This window comes from Amphiprion ocellaris, chromosome 18 (genome assembly GCF_022539595.1).
Source record: "Amphiprion ocellaris isolate individual 3 ecotype Okinawa chromosome 18, ASM2253959v1, whole genome shotgun sequence".
In the NCBI taxonomy this organism is placed as follows: domain Eukaryota; kingdom Metazoa; phylum Chordata; class Actinopteri; family Pomacentridae; genus Amphiprion; species Amphiprion ocellaris.
The window spans coordinates 14,571,021-14,590,208 of NC_072783.1; the positions used below are offsets into that span (position 1 = coordinate 14,571,021).

At 38.1% G+C, this 19,188-nt stretch overlaps 1 protein-coding gene across 1 annotated transcript in view; it reads right to left on the reverse strand.

The window, feature by feature from the left end:
- The window catches only part of gas7b (growth arrest-specific 7b), a 125,078-nt gene extending 114,267 nt beyond the window's left edge, over positions 1–10,811 (reverse strand). Inside the window, exon 1 of the mRNA XM_055004714.1 lies at positions 10,466–10,811. Within this exon, the coding sequence (XP_054860689.1) occupies positions 10,466–10,645 (180 nt within the window). The 5' untranslated portion in view covers positions 10,646–10,811. The remainder of the gene's footprint in view (positions 1–10,465) is intronic.
- Positions 10,812–19,188: the final 8,377 nt, after the last annotated feature.

Genomic DNA, 19,188 nt, shown 5'->3' on the forward strand with positions numbered 1-19,188 from the left:
TTTCTATTTGTCTTATAGTTGTTGCTAATAAATAGACACAGAATGAATAGAACTGAATCACATCTGGTCTGAGGCAAAGCTGCGTCAGAAATTTAGTCAAAATCAGTTTGTGGGTATTGGAGATATTGTGCTGTCAGAAAAACAAGATAACAGGGTTTTTCTTTTTTTAAAAAAAAGCCTGTTTGACGTAGGTAAAAACTGAGGCACCCCAGAAGCGCATAAAGCAGAAAGTTGGAACATAGCAATAGGACATGACTCCATGGACTCCAGGACATGACTCCAGAGACAGACTCTGTCACCAGAGGCTTCTCAGCATTTTACACTTCTGCCTGGAAACAGAGATGACAGATCCAAACTCCACAGGGTGACTAACAGATAATGTTCAAGCTGTCAGGCTGACTGAACTATTGCATTAATGAATCAGTGCTATTCATGTGCTTATAAAAGCTTCCACCATCCTCCACTGAACTGCACATGGTGACGTCATGGAGTCACCAGGCACAAACTCACGGCAACAGCAACAAGAAAAAAATCTCATTCAGTGGTCTTTCATTTCCTCCTCAGCAGCTGAACACTGAACAGCATTGAAGTGACTCACTGTCACTGTGACTCGTGATGCTCTGGACACGTAGTCATAATCACTGCTGATCACACAACATCTCACTTATATCTGGACTGGTTGCTATCAAACTGCTGAAAAGCAAGATTATTGTTATTTACCAAACTGAGAATAAAGACATATTCATCAAATGTAGATTTGAACATGGTTATAGGAAAGCTGGAAAGTTTTGTTTCAATTTCAGCTTAATTAATAATTATAGCAGATTGCTGTTTGTTTTCGATTTCAATATACACAGCACCAATGAATGAATTGTGAGGATTCTCCAAAGCAAAGACTAAGTAATGTACAGGTCTTTGAAATTTTGAATCCCTTCTTAAGACATGAGAGAGTCTTTCCTGATTTTATTTGAGACTGTGTTTTTTTTCTGAATGTCTTTTATTTCTTTTAATAATGTTCCTACCTCTTTAACACTGTTGGCTTTATAAACCATGTTGTACTTTAATCCGTCTCTAAATTCTGATGATTCTATGACTCGTCTGTTTTATTTTGCTGCTGTTTAAAGCACTTTGTAGCCTGGATTTCGAAAAGCACAATAAGTAAAGATTAATAATATTATTAAATTGTGACTGTAGGGTCAATTAATTAGTTGCTCTTAAGAGTTACTTATTTAAATACGAGGGATCACAGATGGTTTTTTCGAAACAATAAGAAAAGAAGGATCAGACTACCACATACATACCAAGATGGCTGCTGAGTGGTGAAACTTGTCAGGCTAGCAGCATGTTTGCTAAGCTACACTAAGCATTATTTCCTAAAACTTTTCTTGTATATGCTACTAAAATTTATCGCAACTTAGGTCTTAAATTTTATAGTTTTGACCATAATATCTATAAGAAATTAAAATCAACTGCTGTCATTCAGAAACATGGTGATGTGGCAAAAAAGAAGTTTGACATGATAACATGAAAAGTAAGTAGAGATGAAAGTGGCTGTTGGCAAAAAACCCTGAAAATTTTTTTTCTAAGCAACTTTGCCAAGTGAGCGCCGAAGGTGCCGAAGGCAGCCTTATGCGAGTGCCGAATAATAAATTATAATAGTGTCATTGTTACAATTAAATTAACATAGCATTATAGTCTTTATTAACAATAAGAATATATATAAAAAATTAAAATGACCACGCAATATTCAATGAAGATAAAAATTTAAAAATGACCAAACAATATAGATCTTCAATGGAGTCTATCTTATCAAAAGCATGCAAAAATGATATCTATTCACTCAAAAAAAATGAAAAAATTGAGGTCTATCTATTTTTGTAAAATAAAAAAAAAGTTCCTAGTTTGTCTAATTTCCTGATATATTCAGACAAGAAATCGTCGTTCGTATCTTTCTTTTATAAAACATGCACAAATAATATTCATTCCAAAAAAAAAGAAAAAAATATTCTAAGTCCTGACCTGAAAAAAATTTCGGCAGAACTTCCCCTAAGGGCCAAGCCCAGAATTTCATAACCCCTCATTAAAAGAATAGCACAAAACTGTGAAAATGTTAATAAAAATGCGGAAACATTCCTGTTAACATGTTCAGTAATGTAAACTATTCAGTAGTTTAGTACCCCATATTTCATATATTAATCATTTCATACTCTAGTCTAGATGTGTCACTAATCTATTATAAGGATTATATTATAATATCATTAAGACAGGAACCTTAAGACACAGTAAACTATCAATATATTGATATCTATTTTTGTAAAATTTAAAAAAACGTACCTGGTTTGTCTAATTTCCTGATATATTCAGACAAGAAATCGCCGTTCGTATCTTTCTCTTCTAACCACGACCACCGTTCTTGACTGTCGCATCTATAGCACGCACGTCAGCGTGCCTGTCTACCTGTTTAAACATTGTCCTGACAGGTACGGGTCATTACATTTACACAAAAGCAAAGGTCGTCTATTCAATGAGCGCTATTCAATGATTAATCTCTCCTTTGTACTCAAAACTGGCGCTATTCAGTGCATCCGCTCTCGCAAATTCTCACAGCAATGTATTCAGCATTAGATTGGAATTGCGTCAATGAACGAGATTCAAAATGGCTGCCTCCGTACAGGAATATAAACAACAAACAACGCATTAGCGATAAGAATAAGATTTTCAAAAAGAATACTATCAATCAAATTCTGATTTTCACTGAAAACTTCAATCAATTTTCCCAGATTCCCGGAAATGAACTCACAAAATTTGAAATCCCGGATTTCCGGGAAAACCCGGAAAACTTTCATCTCTGAGTAAGATGTCTATAAAAGCCAAAAACACAAAAAAATGCCAAATTTATCTAAAACAGTCCTGTTAACAACCACCAAGAGAGCACAAAGTCTTCAAATGAAATGAAGGATTATTAGCAACATTTTGCACGTGCTAACAGTGTTAGCTTGTAATGTTTCCATGTTACTTTGGGGAGTACAATGCTATCATAACTGATAAAATGATGTGCACTACAAAACATTGCTTTAATGAGAGTTTAAGTTTCATATGGTCACAATTTATTGGAAAACAATGTATCTAAAACTAAAACACAGCACAATAGAAACACAAGCAAAGAAAAGCTGTAAAGTCAGAGACCAAAGATAGCTAGAGCTATCATTTGCTAACATTAGTCTTAACATGCTAGTGGTCATACCAGACAAGTAAGACTCTAGCAGCAAAACATTTAAACTCAGTGAAATAAGTGAAACTGTGTTTTACTGCAGCAGTAGAAGAAGTAGAATGTATTTTTTGTTCCTTCAAATGTTCTATAATGTAACTTTAAAGCAGCACCAAGTGTTTGAGAAAACCAGCTGACCTGCAGACTGAATGATTCATTATGCAGAGAACAATGCAGCTGTTTGTAGAACAAAGTCATTATGCTGAAGATGACAACAGAGTCAGATCATGGCTTCATTGTCAACTGTGCCAGCTATACAAATAGTTATTTCGGTGATAAACACACATCAGCCTGAATTTGTGATCACTTCTGAAAGTGAGGCGGGTTGAAGGAGTGATTGCCTTAAAGATGTCTGAATGAATTACCAGAATGAGGAAATAGAGAAGTGGCTTTTTGTTTCACCATCAGTCATACTATTGTGCCATCCTCCAACCACCAGAACACGTCACATCTACCTACAGCACAGAAACACTGACGGAGAACTGGCTGGAACTTGCAGTTTCAGTATACGTAGTTGAGCCTACATCAAGCAGGAGGGGGAATTCTTCATTCTACTTAACTGCTGTAATACTGATACTATACCATATGCTGACAGTTGTATTTTTAAAGTCAGTTTCCCTTTAACTAATATTGTCTAAAGCCCTATCAGGACAGAACATCATGAGGAGGACTTGAGTTTTGGAATCTTTCCTGTGGTTGCAGTAATTTAAATAATCGTGAAATGGATTTTGAAATTTGTGAAATAACAAGGCAAAAAAAGCCAGACCCCTAATTTGAAATAACATAAAAAGAAAGTCCAGAACTTGCCTGAGAATCACCATAATTCAAGTTTCCTTCAGTATTAAAGGAATACAGTTACAGTTTGTACATCCATATTATATTACAAATGTATATTACAAACAGACTCTGCCAATAGCATTTTTGGCTTCTTTTAAAGGTGCCAATTTTACAAGATCTAAGTTTGGGCTGAGTTCAAGGGGTGCAGCTCTTCTGGTGGCTTTAATTTCTTTGGGCCTGGCCTACACAGTTCGTTGATATCACCATGAGATTGGCAACAGCAGGTTTGACTGCCTGATTTTTAAACAAGTTTCACACTGAGTTGCTAAAATACAGGTGAAGGAAAGAACAGCTTAATATGGAAGAAAATTCTGAAAATCACTATAAAATACATGGAATTTAAATTAAAAGGGGACCAGTAAGTTTGCTGGAAAACAGCAGGTAATTTTAGCTGCAGAGGGGGTGAAAATTTTCAAACGTGCTCTGCGGAAATAAAAATACCCTCCAAATGAGGCTTTGACAACAAAAGTGTGATTTAAGATCCACCTATCAGCCTTTGAGAAGCTCAGAAGAAGACCTTGAGGTTAGATAATATCAAATGACAAACAGTCACTCTGAGTATAATTTGGTTTTATGTGTGTTTTATTACACAGAATAAAATAAATTAGATTTAAGTGCAATTTCTTGTTCTAAAGGAAGTGTTGTCCTCCTCTGACTCATGCTGTCAGGGAACAGGAGAAGCCACCTTGACAGCTCAACACTGATCCAGCGAAGCAAATCAATGAGCGACCACAGTTCTTCCCCATCTCACCACTGTGTTATTTCGTCTTCACCGGGTATTTTCAGACATTTCCACTAAAGTGCAGAGAACAGCATCGAGCGGCAGGGAAAAATGGCTGAGCGGTTAGATTTGTATCCACAACACCACAATCAGCCAACATGAGCTGCAGAACACAGAGTTGTGTGGGGTCGAGTGAAACTAAGGAGAATCAGTGTTTGTGATAAGTCACACCTCACATCAGATAACTCTGCTGTTGTCTCTTAATACAGTCTAGCTCGAGGGCTGAGCCTTTATCTGGAGTTACATCGGGATTTTCTAAAAAAGTGTCCAGCTGAGGTGGTTAGAAAACAGACAATAGTTGCTCATATATATTTATACATTCACTACCATTCCAAAGTTTGGGGTCACTTAGAAATGTCCTTGTTTTTGATAGAAAAGCAGATTTTTTGACTGAAAATTGCATTAAGTTAATCAGAAATACAGTCTAGACATTGTTAATGTGGTATATGACTATTCTAGTTGGAAACAGCTGATTTTTAATGGAATATCTACATAGGGGTACAGAGGAACATTTCCAGCAACTATCACTCCTGTATTCTAATGGTACATTGTGCTAGTTAATCATGTTGAAAGGCTAATTGATAATTAGAAAACCCTTGTGGAGTTATGTTAGCACATGAATGCAAGTGTGAGTTTTCATTTAAAATGTGAAATTGCCTGGGTGACCCCAAACTTTGGAACGGTAGTGTATCTTCTGTATACTTTCTTTCCATCAAGGCTCAATTAATCATATGTTTTTAACTGTGTGAAAGTTGATTGTAGAAAATCTATGCAATATTTTATCATTTCTGTACAGCAATTTCTCATCAGCCAGCATATACACAGTCTTTACCTCTCATGTGGATAGCTTCCATCCACTGAGAAGATTGTAAAATGCAGTTTAAAGCTTCAGAAAACTCAAGTAAATGGACCTTGAGGAGTCAAACTACAGAAATATACTTTAAATATCATCTGGTCTATAAATGGTGGAATATGCAACTTTTATGGGTACTGGCACTCGAGAAATTATCTTTGGCAGCCCAAGATCCATTGTAGATTTTGTACTGTGTCTGTAAAGAACGATTCACAAAACTACACAGAGATGTTCAGATACAGTATGATGTTTTGCTAATTTACATCTTCAGACCACAAAAAAAATGCAAATCCGTGGATATGACAAGCTGGAGGCAGCAATGTTTACAATTGTTGCCTGAAAATCTGTTATCTAAATGGTTGTTGATGGACTATGTATTCATTTCAGCAAGACTTTCTATTAATGAGCCTGTAAGTCTGTTGGTAAAATTGTCTGTACATAAGCTCAGATGTTCTATATTTTTTATATTTCTGTCTTGTTACTTATCAGCTGAAACATATGACACCTGTGTACCTCTAGAACATATTATAAGCTGCTGTATTGTCCAGCAAACAGGTCCAGAGATGCAAACTGACCATTAAACAATGATAATCACCGAGAGCAAGAATAAATCCAAAGGTGCAAAACAATCATAGTGAAATGAGAACAGCCAAGAAGACACAAGAAATGACCACAAACAGCAAAGACGTATTACTGCAAAATGACCACAAATAAACAAAATAGACAAAACTGCCACAAAGAGAAGCAAAGCGGCTACAGTCACAAAGACATAAAATGTAAATTAAGGATCAGAAAAAAACAAAAATGACTCCAAAAAGATGCAACACAATGCCAAAGAGAAAAAAAATCACAAGGAAACACAACCACAAAGACACACAAAACGAAGTAGAAAACAATAACAAGTACACACAAAAGTATCCAAAGAGAGGAAATATAATCCCACAATGACCACAAAGAGAAAAAAAACTTACCACAGACACACAAGACAATCAGATGCACAGTGACCACAAAGAGACACAAAACGACAAAAAAAGATAAAATAATGATAGACTGTCCACAAACAGACAAAAATAACCACAAACAGATGCAAAGCAACTACTAAGAGACAGAAAATGACCACAAAATGACACCGGAGATGCAAAGTCACTAAAAAGTGACACAAAAAGATGCAAAACAGAGAAGAAAATAATCACTAAACAACCAGAGGGACAGAAAGTACTACAAAGAGACAGAAAACTATCAGAAAGAAATTTAAACTGCAAAGACACACAAACCAACCACAAACAGACAAGACAACAGTGCAAAATGAGCACAGGAAACACAAAAAACACAAAAAGAACAACAATGAGATAAAACATGCTAAAATACAGACAAAGAAAAATAAAATAGCACAAAGCAATGAAAAACAATCTAAATCAGATGCACAATGACCACAAAGAGATGCAAATAAAAAAAGATTTATTCCAAAGAGACTAAACGACACAGTGTCCAAAACAGAAAAAATCACTCCAAAAAGATGCAAAACCAATCCCAAAGACACAAAACCTTTGCAAAGAAACACAAACAACCACAAAGACACACAAACAGGGCAGAAAACAATCCAAATGAGATATAAAATGACAACAAAATGGTGCAAAATGATTTTTAAAAGACTTTAAAATGACATCTTCCTCCTAGAAAGAAGGGATGGGGATCACTGTCTTATAATCTTCTCATACAGAGGAAGCTCACACTCCAAAAAATCCCCTCAGATACACAAGACAAGCTGCTTTCAGTGTCACAAACAAGAAATATAAGCGCTTTACAATGAGCAAACACATAAGTGAGCTTCGGTCAGTGTTACACCTGGTGATGCATTCAGACACAACAACCAGAGCACCAAAACTAGAAGATAGAAATTAGTTCACCGCTGTAAAAAGTTCAGTTCTTTTAATCAGTTATTGTCCATCACAGCCACAGTCAGACTTAACTGTCATCTTGATTTATTATAGCATCAAAATTAGGGCTGATCCAGGTATTGACCCCTGTTTTCATCTCACTGCAGACAGGTCAGAACGCCTGAGCCGGGTGGGATGAAACTGAAAGTCTGCTGCCCCACCCGTCACCTTCATTCCTGAACTGTTCTTGGAGCAGATAAGAGATGTTGTGCTTGAACTACCTTCTGTCCTGACCACTCCCCTCCTGCTGCTGCTGATTTTATCTGAATCACTGCTCTGCTGTCGCTGTGTCACTGAGCATATTTCTGCATGGACTGTAACTTCTCCCAGGCAGGGCGGAGGTGTGATAGAAACTGGTGCTGGTGTAACAGGCCAGATTAACTCCATCCATCCATCCATTTTCTATACACCGCTTAATCCTCACTAGGGTCGCGGGGGGGGGCTGGAGCCTATCCCAGCTGACTCGGGCGAAGGCAGGGGACACCCTAGACAGGTCGCCAGTCTGTCGCAGGGCTACATATATAGACAAACAAGCACTCACACATTCACACCTACGGGCAATTTAGAGTAATCAATTAACCTCAGCATATTTTTGGACTGTGGGAGGAAGCCGGAGTACCCGGAGAAAACCCACGCATGCACAGGGAGAACATGCAAACTCCATGCAGAAAGATCCCGGGAAAGCCGGGACGTGAACCAGGGACCTTCTCGCTGCAAGGCGAAAGTGCTAACCACTACGCCACTGTGCAGCCCCCAGATTAACTCCCCTGCCTAAATCTACCTGGGCCAAAGTATACCGCAAAATTTAACATGCTTAATCTTTATGTGTTAAGAGGCCTAGGCCAGTGCATTACCTCTTGACACAAAGATTAAGCATGATCTTAATTGTTAAGTTATTTAGTTTTTTTTTTCTTTTTTTTTTTAACAAAGATGTACGCTCAGCAAGCAAATCATTATGAAAGAACATAACTAGAATGGTCTTAATCTAATTGAAACTGCAAAAAATTCAAATTAAAGGAAAAATTGAATTGCATGCTAAGATAAATTTATGCTGTAAGCAAATCATAATCTAAAAAGATCTACATTGACTGTTGTTCATTTCATTTCAATTGATTCAGTATAATATCTATTTATATATTACCTTTGTATTGTGCATAAAAATTAAGGTTGGCTTGATTTGTGCTCCATAAATAAACCATTACATCAGCATAATATCTCATAGTATTTTTTGCCTATAATGTTTGATGTCATTTCATTGATTTATACTTAAATTAGATGAAATTTATTTGATTGACGTAATTCAGGGGTGTCAAACATGTGGCCCGCGGGCCAGAGGGTCCAATCTGGCCCGTGGGACGACTTTATAAAGTGTAAAAATTACAGAAAAGACATTAACTGCAAATTATACATTTGCAAAATTCTAAATTTAAAATAATTTGTAGACCTTGACAAGTTGTTTTGATCATAAAGTAAAATACCATACTGCTCACTGGTCTTTTCTCATTTTGTGCCTCGTTTTTGTCATATTTTGTCCAGTTTTTGGTCATGTTTTTTGTCTGACTTTTGTCATTTTTCTGATGTTTTTGTCATTTTGTTTCTCCTTTTTGTCATTTTGTGTTTCCTTTTTGTCTTATTTTTATCATTTTATGTTTTGCTTTATTCGTTGGTTTTTGTCTCGTTTTTGTCATTTTGTGTTTCACTTGTGCCATTGTCCATTTTTTGTCGCTTCGTGTCTTATTTTCTTGTAATATTTTGTCTTTCTTTAGTTGTTTTTTTTGCCTATTTTTTTGACTTGACTTTTGTCATTTTGATCATAAAGTAAAATACTATATTGCTCAGTTCCAGATACCTGTGAGTAAATGTTTTGTACCTTTATAGATACTCTGTGATCTGGAAGTTGTAATGTGTAAATGATAAACTGAGGCATAATATTTTTGAAGTTGATCTTGTTTTTTCAAAGAAAATTCAGGTTGTTCACCATGTTTTGTAAAAAGATAATTCCATAAATGAGAACATTTTCAGAACATACCTTTTTTGCACTAAAACAAAGGCAAAAACTACAGTTGTTGTTATTTATAGGTTATTATGCTTTGATTTTACTGGTGTGGCCCATTTGAGATCAAATTGGGCTGAATGTGGCCCCTGAACCAAAATGAGTTTGACATCCCTGATGTAATTTCTTTTTACATGGGATGTATTTTAGTCTGGGAGGATATATTCGGGGCTAGACTATTTCAGCCCCCGGGGTATAAAGTGGCCTAGGCCAAAGTATACCAGGTATAAAGTGGCCCACACCAGAGTATACTTTGGCCGAGGGTTTAATCTGGACTGTTACACTTGAATCAGAGCTCTGGGTGGTGTCCCTGCTTCAAAACAAACCTCTGTACTGCTCCAGCCAAACATGTTCCTGTGAGGCTGTTGCCAGGCTCTCCTGATGGCCCGAGGAGGGTTTGGTCAGAGCATGGAGAGCAGTGAGGCGCACAGAGGAGACCTGAGCACTGAGACCTGGAATGTGCGAGGAATGAGGAAGTGTGCAGCTTCAGCGCTGCTGCTGCTGGGAAGGTTGGAGTTAATCTGATCACAGCAGCACGGGAAAACTATTTATTAGTGCATCACTCAATGCTGCCTTTATCTGAAAGTGTGTGTCATTTAACCTAGTCACTGAGAGCGTGTGTGTGACAGAGACTTTTTGCAGTGTGTTTTCATCATTAAACCATAAAAAGTTACCAAGACATATCAGCACCCAGTTAATCCTGTAAACTTTTTTGGACAATATTCTCCTGTCTTACCTCCAGCATCTGGACATAACTTGAAGGGAACCATCCCCGGGCGCCGTCCTTCTCTCCCTCCCACCATCCTCCGGGCAGAGCCTGGACCACCTTAATAATCTCCCCGGCCTCGAAGCTCAGTCCTTGCTGGTGCTGCTCCCCGCCGAAAGGGTACAAACTTTTGCAGTAGGATCCAGACATGGTAAAACTTCCCTCAGAGCCACAGCTGGTGATGGTGCTGATGATCCTCCCTCCTGCGCTCTGCTCACAAGAAAACTGTGTGTTAGTGTGTCGTTCGGACAGGTTCCGTCTCCTGCTGCTGTCAGGACGCCCCGCTCCGCTCTGCTCCTTCAGCCTGCAGCCTCCGTCTCAGAGCCTCACAGCGATGTCAAGCTACACACAGTGAGAGGGAAGCAAACTGGAAGAGAGGGCGGTGGGCCTTCAACATAAAACCACCAACTTATCTATCTCTATGACAACGAAGCTAACTCCATCTAAACTCCATCTTCCAGAGTTTTTGTTTTTTTTGGTTTGTTTTTAGATTTATAAAAAAAATAATAAATGCTTCCAATTTATAGAACACCAATTCACAACATATGTTCCCAAGTGCAATTCATTCATGTAAATATTCTTAAATTTCTGTTCTTAGTATCCTGATGTTCTTCCGTTTTCCTTATTTATTAGGGTCCGAGCACCGACGGTGCGAAGACCCTATTGAAACCCATGGGTTTCTTCTTCTACTTCACTCTTTTCCCGTCTTTTGAAACTCCAATGTGGCGGCCTAAACATACCCCAAAACGCGTGCAACTTTGCACACACATCAGGACCAGTGAAAAATTTGATATTTTATGGGACTTGTGCATGTGTGTGCCAAAATGGCTCCACAGCGACCCCTACAAAGTTGCAAAATGTGGTTACTAGCCTAACTCACAAGACATTTCATCTACAGCTACAAAATTTTGTAGGCATATGCAGCACATCGGGACACACGAAAAAGTCAATCACGGCCATACTCTAAACCCAACAGGAAGTCGGCCATCTTGGATTAGTTGTGCAATTTTTTGAGATTAATAACTCATCGGGGTAAGTCTGAGAGACCTCAAATTTGGCCAGCATATGCAACAGTCCTTCCTGATGAATATGGAGTCACAGGAGTGTCACAATAAAATAAATAAATAAATAGGGAAATAAATGTGGGAATATAAAGAGAAATATTATTATTATTATTATTTATTCCAAAGAGACTAAACGACACAGTGTCCAAAACAGAAAAAAATCACTCCAAAAAGATGCAAAACCAATCCCAAAGACACAAAACCTTTGCAAAGAAACACAAACAACCACAAAGACACACAAACAGGGCAGAAAACAATCCAAATGAGATATAAAATGACAACAAAATGGTGCAAAATGATTTTTAAAAGACTTTAAAATGACATCTTCCTCCTAGAAAGAAGGGATGGGGATCACTGTCTTATAATCTTCTCATACAGAGGAAGCTCACACTCCAAAAAATCACCTCAGATACACAAGACAAGCTGCTTTCAGTGTCACAAACACGAAATATAAGCGCTTTACAATGAGCAAACACATAAGTGAGCTTCGGTCAGTGTTACACCTGGTGATGCATTCAGACACAACAACCAGAGCACCAAAACTAGAAGATAGAAATTAGTTCACCGCTGTAAAAAGTTCAGTTCTTTTAATCAGTTATTGTCCATCACAGCCACAGTCAGACTTAACTGTCATCCTGATTTATTATAGCATCAAAATTAGGGCTGATCCAGGTACTGACCCCTGTTTTCATCTCACTGCAGACAGGTCAGAACACCTGAGCCGGGTGGGATGAAACTGAAAGTCTGTTGCCCCACCCGTCACCTTCATTCCTGAACTGTTCTTGGAGCAGATAAGAGATGTTGTACTTGAACTACCTTCTGTCCTGTCCTGAAATAAATAAATGTGGGAATATAAAGAGAAATACATAATGTGGAAATATAAAGAGAAATAAATAAATAAATGTGGAAATATAAACAGAAATAAATACATAAATAAATAAAAAGGAAAATTTTGTCTTTGCTTTTCCCTTTTTGCTTTTTTCTTTTTATTTTTCCATTTTATCATTGTCTTTTCTGTTTTGCATTTGCTTTTTCATTTTGTCATTCCTCAGTCCACCAAGTAAAAGCAAAGACAAAAGCCTTTGCTTTTAATTGGTGGACTGAGCTGTCAATCAAATGGCTCTGGGCAGGGCTTTCTGTCCAGGGTGGGTAGTTATTACCTGATCACAGGATTCCTGTCTGATGCTAGCTCCTAGCACTGCTGAAGTGAAGTGGTGTCACCGGCGCTTCGGCTATTTCTACCACCAGACACTGAAAGGACTCTGATAGTTCAGTAAGTTAATGTTTATTTTCTTATTGGTGCCGGTTTTAATGCACTTTTTATATACTTTAATGTGTGCCGTGCACTCCAGATGTCGATGGAGTTGTTTTGTGTGTGTGTTGACCAGAGAAGAAAGTTAGCATCCAGTAAATATTAGCTTTAATGTGAATCAGGAGGTTATTTTTCCAATCTACACTGCAGGAATACGTACTACAACGTGTGAATCAGTCATTAAACAATGTTAACAACTAGAGAGTAGATTTACTTTTTTCTCCAGTTAAACTTCAGAGACTCAGCAGATATTCAGGACTACTGACAACACAGAACCTTAACCTTACTGTTTTAATCACATTTAGGTTTTCTAAATGTTACATTAATGTGAACCAGCATCTCCATTGACAATTTTATTAACTAAATGTACCACATTACACGAACACAACACACTTCAGCTGTTTACATGAAACAACACAAACATCGTTAGCTTAATGCTATGTTAGCTTTAATCAGGCTACGACAGCAGCTAGCTCGGTTAGCATCGCTGATTCACATTAAAGCTAATATTTACTGGATGCTAACTTTCTTCTCTGGTCAACACACACAAAACAACTCCATTGACATCTGGAGAGCATGGCACACATTATATCTGACACTAAAGGTATATATAAAGTGCATTAAAACCGGCACCAATAAGAAAATAAACATTAACTTACTGAACTATCAGAGTCCTTTCAGTGTCTGGTGGTCGAATCAGCCGAAGTGCCGGTGACACCACTTCACTTCAGCAGTGCTAGGAGATAGCGTCAGACCGGAATCCTGTGATCAGGTATTAACTGCCCACCCTGGACAGAAAGTCCCGCCCAGAGCCATTTGATTGACAGCTCAGTCCAGGCTTTTGTCTTTGCTTTTACTTGGTGGACTGAGGAATGACAAAATGAAAAAGCAAATGCAAAACGGAAAAGACAATGATAAAATGGGAAAAGAAAAAAGGGAAAAGCAAAGACAAAATTTTCCTTTTTATTTATTTATTAATGTATTTATTTATTTCTGTTTATATTTCCACATTTATTTATTTATTTCTGTTTATATTTCCACGTTTATTTATTTATTTCTCTTTATATTCCCACATTTATTTATTTCTCTTTATATTTCCACATTTATTTATTTATTTATTTCTCTTTATATTTCCACATTTATTTCCTTATTTATTTATTTATGTTTTATTGTGGCACTCCTGTGATTCAATAGATGAAAAGTTATCAAAATGCTCCACAAAAGTCAAAGGGCATGGCCATGGCGACTCCCAAAAATATTGATCCTTCGCCATGAAAGAGGAAGTGGTGTCTATCTCTCCTGAACATGCTCTAATCTGCCTGAAAATTTACATGTATCAGTGTCCTGCCCTGATGTCAGCCATGTGGTTATATACATTCACAGTCACAGCGCCACCTTATGGTATCAGGACATAGACATTTTTTTTACACTTTGATGACTATTCTTAGCAGGTTGATCATGTTCACCTCAAATATAGTGACATAAGCCCAAACATGTTGATGATGATTCCCAGAGAAAATGGTGACTCGTCATCAAAGGGCGTGTCTGTGACGTCGTGGCGAATTTTGATGTCTCGGCATGAAAATTGAACAATTCATATCTCAACTGCACATGATCCAATCTGGACCAAACTTCATATGATGGACACTGGTCCGGGTCTGAACACATCCACAGTCATAAATTTAGAAGTACTCATAGCGCCACCTGTTGGCAATAGGAAGTTATTGTCATTACATTTGCACGTGCCATTGCCAGAAACTTTGTCATATCATTCTGGAAATTGGACAGCTCAGTGTTCATGCCTTGACGATGCCACAGTGTGAAGATTTTGACTTTTCATAAAATTTTATTGTCGTGGCAACGGATTGTTGCTGTGACAAACAAAGGACTTTTTGACAGGTTAGGAATGCTCAAATGCTCGCCAAAATTACCACACACATCAGGACTGCTAAAAAATTTGATATTTTAGATGAATTGCACATGTTGTGGAGGTTGAAGAACAGGAGACAAAAATTGCAGGAGTCTCAGCTATTTTATTCAGTTCCACTTTTCTTACTCTGCATCAACAACACTGCAGTACACAACAACTTCCTGCCGCCCAAACTTGGAGGAAAAACCAGCCTGTTTTTGTCCCTTCAAAATAAAACTGTCTTTTGTGTGTGAGACCCATATATAATGTGCACCCCCAGAATACACAAAAGTAAACTCAAAAACAGAACATGCAAGTTGCAAATCCTCAAACATACCGTGCAGGCAAACAAACTACTCTACCCCCACGGGTGCGTGTAACTACACCGCGCAGCGGGCTGGCATTTGGTAAAGGGTTACTGTCCCGGGCGGAATTAGGTGGACGACCACGGCGAGCAGGACGAGCCAGCTCCACGTCGTCCTCCTGGAGCACGTGGGCGGGTTTCAGACGATCCACGGAAACCCGGTCTCGACCCATCTTTATCTCAACCAGAAAAGACTTGTGTCCCACTTGTAACAGAGACATAGCATAACAGAGACATAACATAACAGAGACTTCTGGGGTGGTTAATGGATTCTAACCAGAGCTCACTTGTTGCACATGAATTGTTAAAAATGAACTAAAAAACCAGAAAGACAGGTTTGTAACCGAGTGGCTAATGTAACCAGGAGACTTTCATAGTGAATGTTGTACATCTGTGCTTAAAACTAGCTCCATTGGCATAAAAATGCCCAATGTACTTCATTCTTTTCAATTATTAATCAGTTATTGATTGATAATGCAGCCAACTGTCAGTTAGGAAAGCAGTTGAAAATTTGCATCCATATAGTGCATAAGTACTTCACATAACAGCCACAACGTCTTAAAAAAAGGGTCCATATTATGCAAAATCCTGTTTTCCATTGTTTTCGAACATAATTACATGTCTTCAATGTATCTAGAGACCCACAAAATATGAGAAAAGCTCCTCCCATCTTTTCTTAACTTTCTCCATTGACCAGAATGTGTCTCTCTGAATGAACTGTTCAGGTTTGGAGTTTTGTTGTGATGTGAGGTTGGATTTAAACCTGCAGGCACCAAAACAGCCCATGTAGAACAGTGCTAAAAACAGGGACATGGTACAGTGAACCATCTGTGTTATCTGTGAGAAAAGAACAGGAATATACATTCTGCAGACATGTAAGAATTTCAGTAACTTCTTCAATAGGAGTGCGATATGGGACCTATAAAACCACTGACAGGTGACGTGCGCAACACTGATAATTTTGTTACAATGCAATTTTGCGCTAGGAAATCTTGGGTCCTGGCATTAATGTGGATGTTAATTACACCTACCACCCACCTAAGCACTGGAGAGCACCAGTCTCCCCCAGCAGATGTTGCTTGTTACAGTTCCATTGTTCTTCTCCCTGTTCCTTGTGTTTCTGCTATGTCTACCCTTTTGTCTGTCTTTTGTTCTGTCTGTGTGTGTTTGTGTGTCTGTGTCTGGGTGTGACCCTCTGCTTCCTGCTGTCAGAAATCAATCATCTGACATACCTGAGAGCCATTCACTAATCCACCTGCTACAACACCTAAACCCCGTCAGTCTACTCCTCAACAGGCTGTTATTCCAGCATCTGTAGTTCCAATCATCATCGCAAGTCAGCTGCATACACCCTTCAAACACCACCCAACCAGACCAACTCTACATCAATCGACATACTATGCTGGATCCCCATGTCAGTCACTCACCTGCTACCACCTCTCCTACTTTAGATTCCCTTATGGTTTCACTCCAACTACTCTGTTTTTAGAGAAAAACCCTAAAAAACTGTGTTTTTGAGTCAGAGGGGTTTTTGGTTAGCCTCACTGTATAAGGATGCTGCTGCCTAAACTACACATTTTTAGATTTCGCCTTAGTGAATACACTTGTGCTGTAGAAAGTGTTGCTTCTACAAGATTAATTATGTGCTTATTTTATATCAAAACAAAAATGTCATCATCTACAACAACTTGCCACAGTGCAAAAACTTGTCAAGAATGGCTCATGAAGCACAACAAAGTGCCCCAGGAGTTGACTCGGCTTCCATACTCCCCAAATTCTAATCTGATCAAGTATCCATGAGATGTGCCAAAACAAGACACACCCATGAAAGCCCCACCCCACATCCATAGGGCCCAAAGGACCTGCTTCCAATGTTCCAGAGCCAGACACCACAGGGCAGTACCCAACAGGTCAGAGCTGTTTTGGCTGTACAAGGGGAATTTACACAATATGAGGTAGGCGGTTTTAATGAAATGGCACAAACGAGCAGGTAAAAACAGCTTTACTGCAGTTGAGAACAACTCATTTCACCATTCAATGTTTTTCACAAAGCTAATGTAGACCAAAAGTTGTGGCTGGATTATTTTTGTTGTGTTGTAAATAAAATGTGAAGATAGGGGGCATGTGTTTTTTGGTCTGAGATGATTGTGCAACATGCAGTAGGTCTGAATGTTGCATACAGAACTTAAAACAGTTTGAATCCATATAATTAAAACTGTCTTGCCTTACCGTACCATGTTATGTTTATTCTATGATTATTATAAACACAAGTAACTTTACTGGTACTTGGTTTATAAGCAACACAATCACTTTTATGTTTTACTTTGAAAGAATTCAGCTTAAGTGAAAACTGTAATTGTAGCTAACTTGACAGTAGTGTGTCTGTCACTGCCCTCCAACTCCTCTTTATTTCCTTGTAGATGAAAATGATTTGCTGAATAATTTTATGCTTTGTTTCACTTTTATGGCTTCATTTGCTGCTTTTATTGCTACAGTTTCTTCTGCTGTTTATTTTTTTTTATTTATTTTCTTGCTGGTATATGTTTCTTGCCCTCTTTTATGAGGGGCTTTGCTGATGTTTTATTTATTTATTACAGTATTTATTACAGTATCACCACAGTAATGATTATAATCATTATAATACTGTGGGAAGTACAAACACATGTAATAAAGAAGAGCACAGGGGACCAGTCAATGTAATTGAGTAACTCAAAGTTTAAATAAAATAAAAATCAATGACTGAAATAATTCTACATTATCTTTAAATCAGTTGTTCTCACTGGAGATGTTCAGATGGTGTCTTATAATTTAACTTTAAATCTTTCATGTCCAGTAAAATAGCTCTGACTGTAGCCAAAGCCTCAATATGAACATGAGATTTGCACAAAAACACCCTACGGAGTTCCTCATTTGAGCTGTTGCTTGGTATTGTGACACATCACTGTTTATTCTTAGCCTTCAGATAGCACAGTGACAAATGTGAGCCACAGTGAAACATGAGGAACAGTACTGATACCAAATTTTCTTTATCTGATCAGGTTGAATCATTCAAATTCTGTCCTGCAAACTTTGCTGACACAAGAAACCCAAACGCAGTTCCTGAGGTTTTAGATCACACTAGTATCACAAAGTGACAGAATCCCACTATTTTAACCAAAAATGTGAATCAGCTGTTCTCTTTGAGCAAAACAAAAAATGATGCACCATTGGAATATAATAAAACAGGCATATATGGGCTATATTGATTCAACAACAAAAAAACACGCACACACAAATACTATCATCTTCCATAAGACTCTAGAAAACAAGTCTTAGGATGTAAAATCTATGCAGTGCACCATTAAAATAAACACATGCAACCAACTGAGCGGAAGCAAACTTATGACTAATTGACTGATGAAGAAGCCATAAATGAAAGGCTCTCTGCTGCAGGCTGCTGGTCACCGAGCAGCAGTGCAAGTTCAGTCACTAGACAGAACTGCCTAGGTATTAAGGGGCTGGACAACATTTTTGGAAGTCGACTAAAACCACTTTGCTTTACTTTGTGTCATGGTACAATCTGCTGCTGGAAGTAGCCATTAGAAGATGGTTTAATTATGTTCAAACAGGGATTCACATGGTCAGTAACAACACTGAGACCGGCTGCTGCATTCAAACGGTGATTGACTTGATATTAAGGACCCAAAGTGTGCCAAGAAAATACTCTCCACACCATTACTCCAGCAGCAGCCTGGACTGTTGACACAGAACAGACTGGTTAATGGATTCATGCTGCTGATGCCAAATTATGAATCCACCATCTGCATCTGAGATTCATTAGCCCAGGCCACATTTTATTTTACATCTTCAGCGGTCCAATGTTGATGAGTGTGCGCACTGAGGCTGACAGAGTGGAACCTGAAGTGGTGTTCTGCTGTTCTAGCTCATACATTTCAGGGTTGTATATGAAGCTCTTCTGCTCAGCACAGTTGTGAAGAGATTATCTGAGTTATTGTGATGTTTCAGTCAGCTCTGACCATTGTTCATTCTCTTCTTCTCTCATCA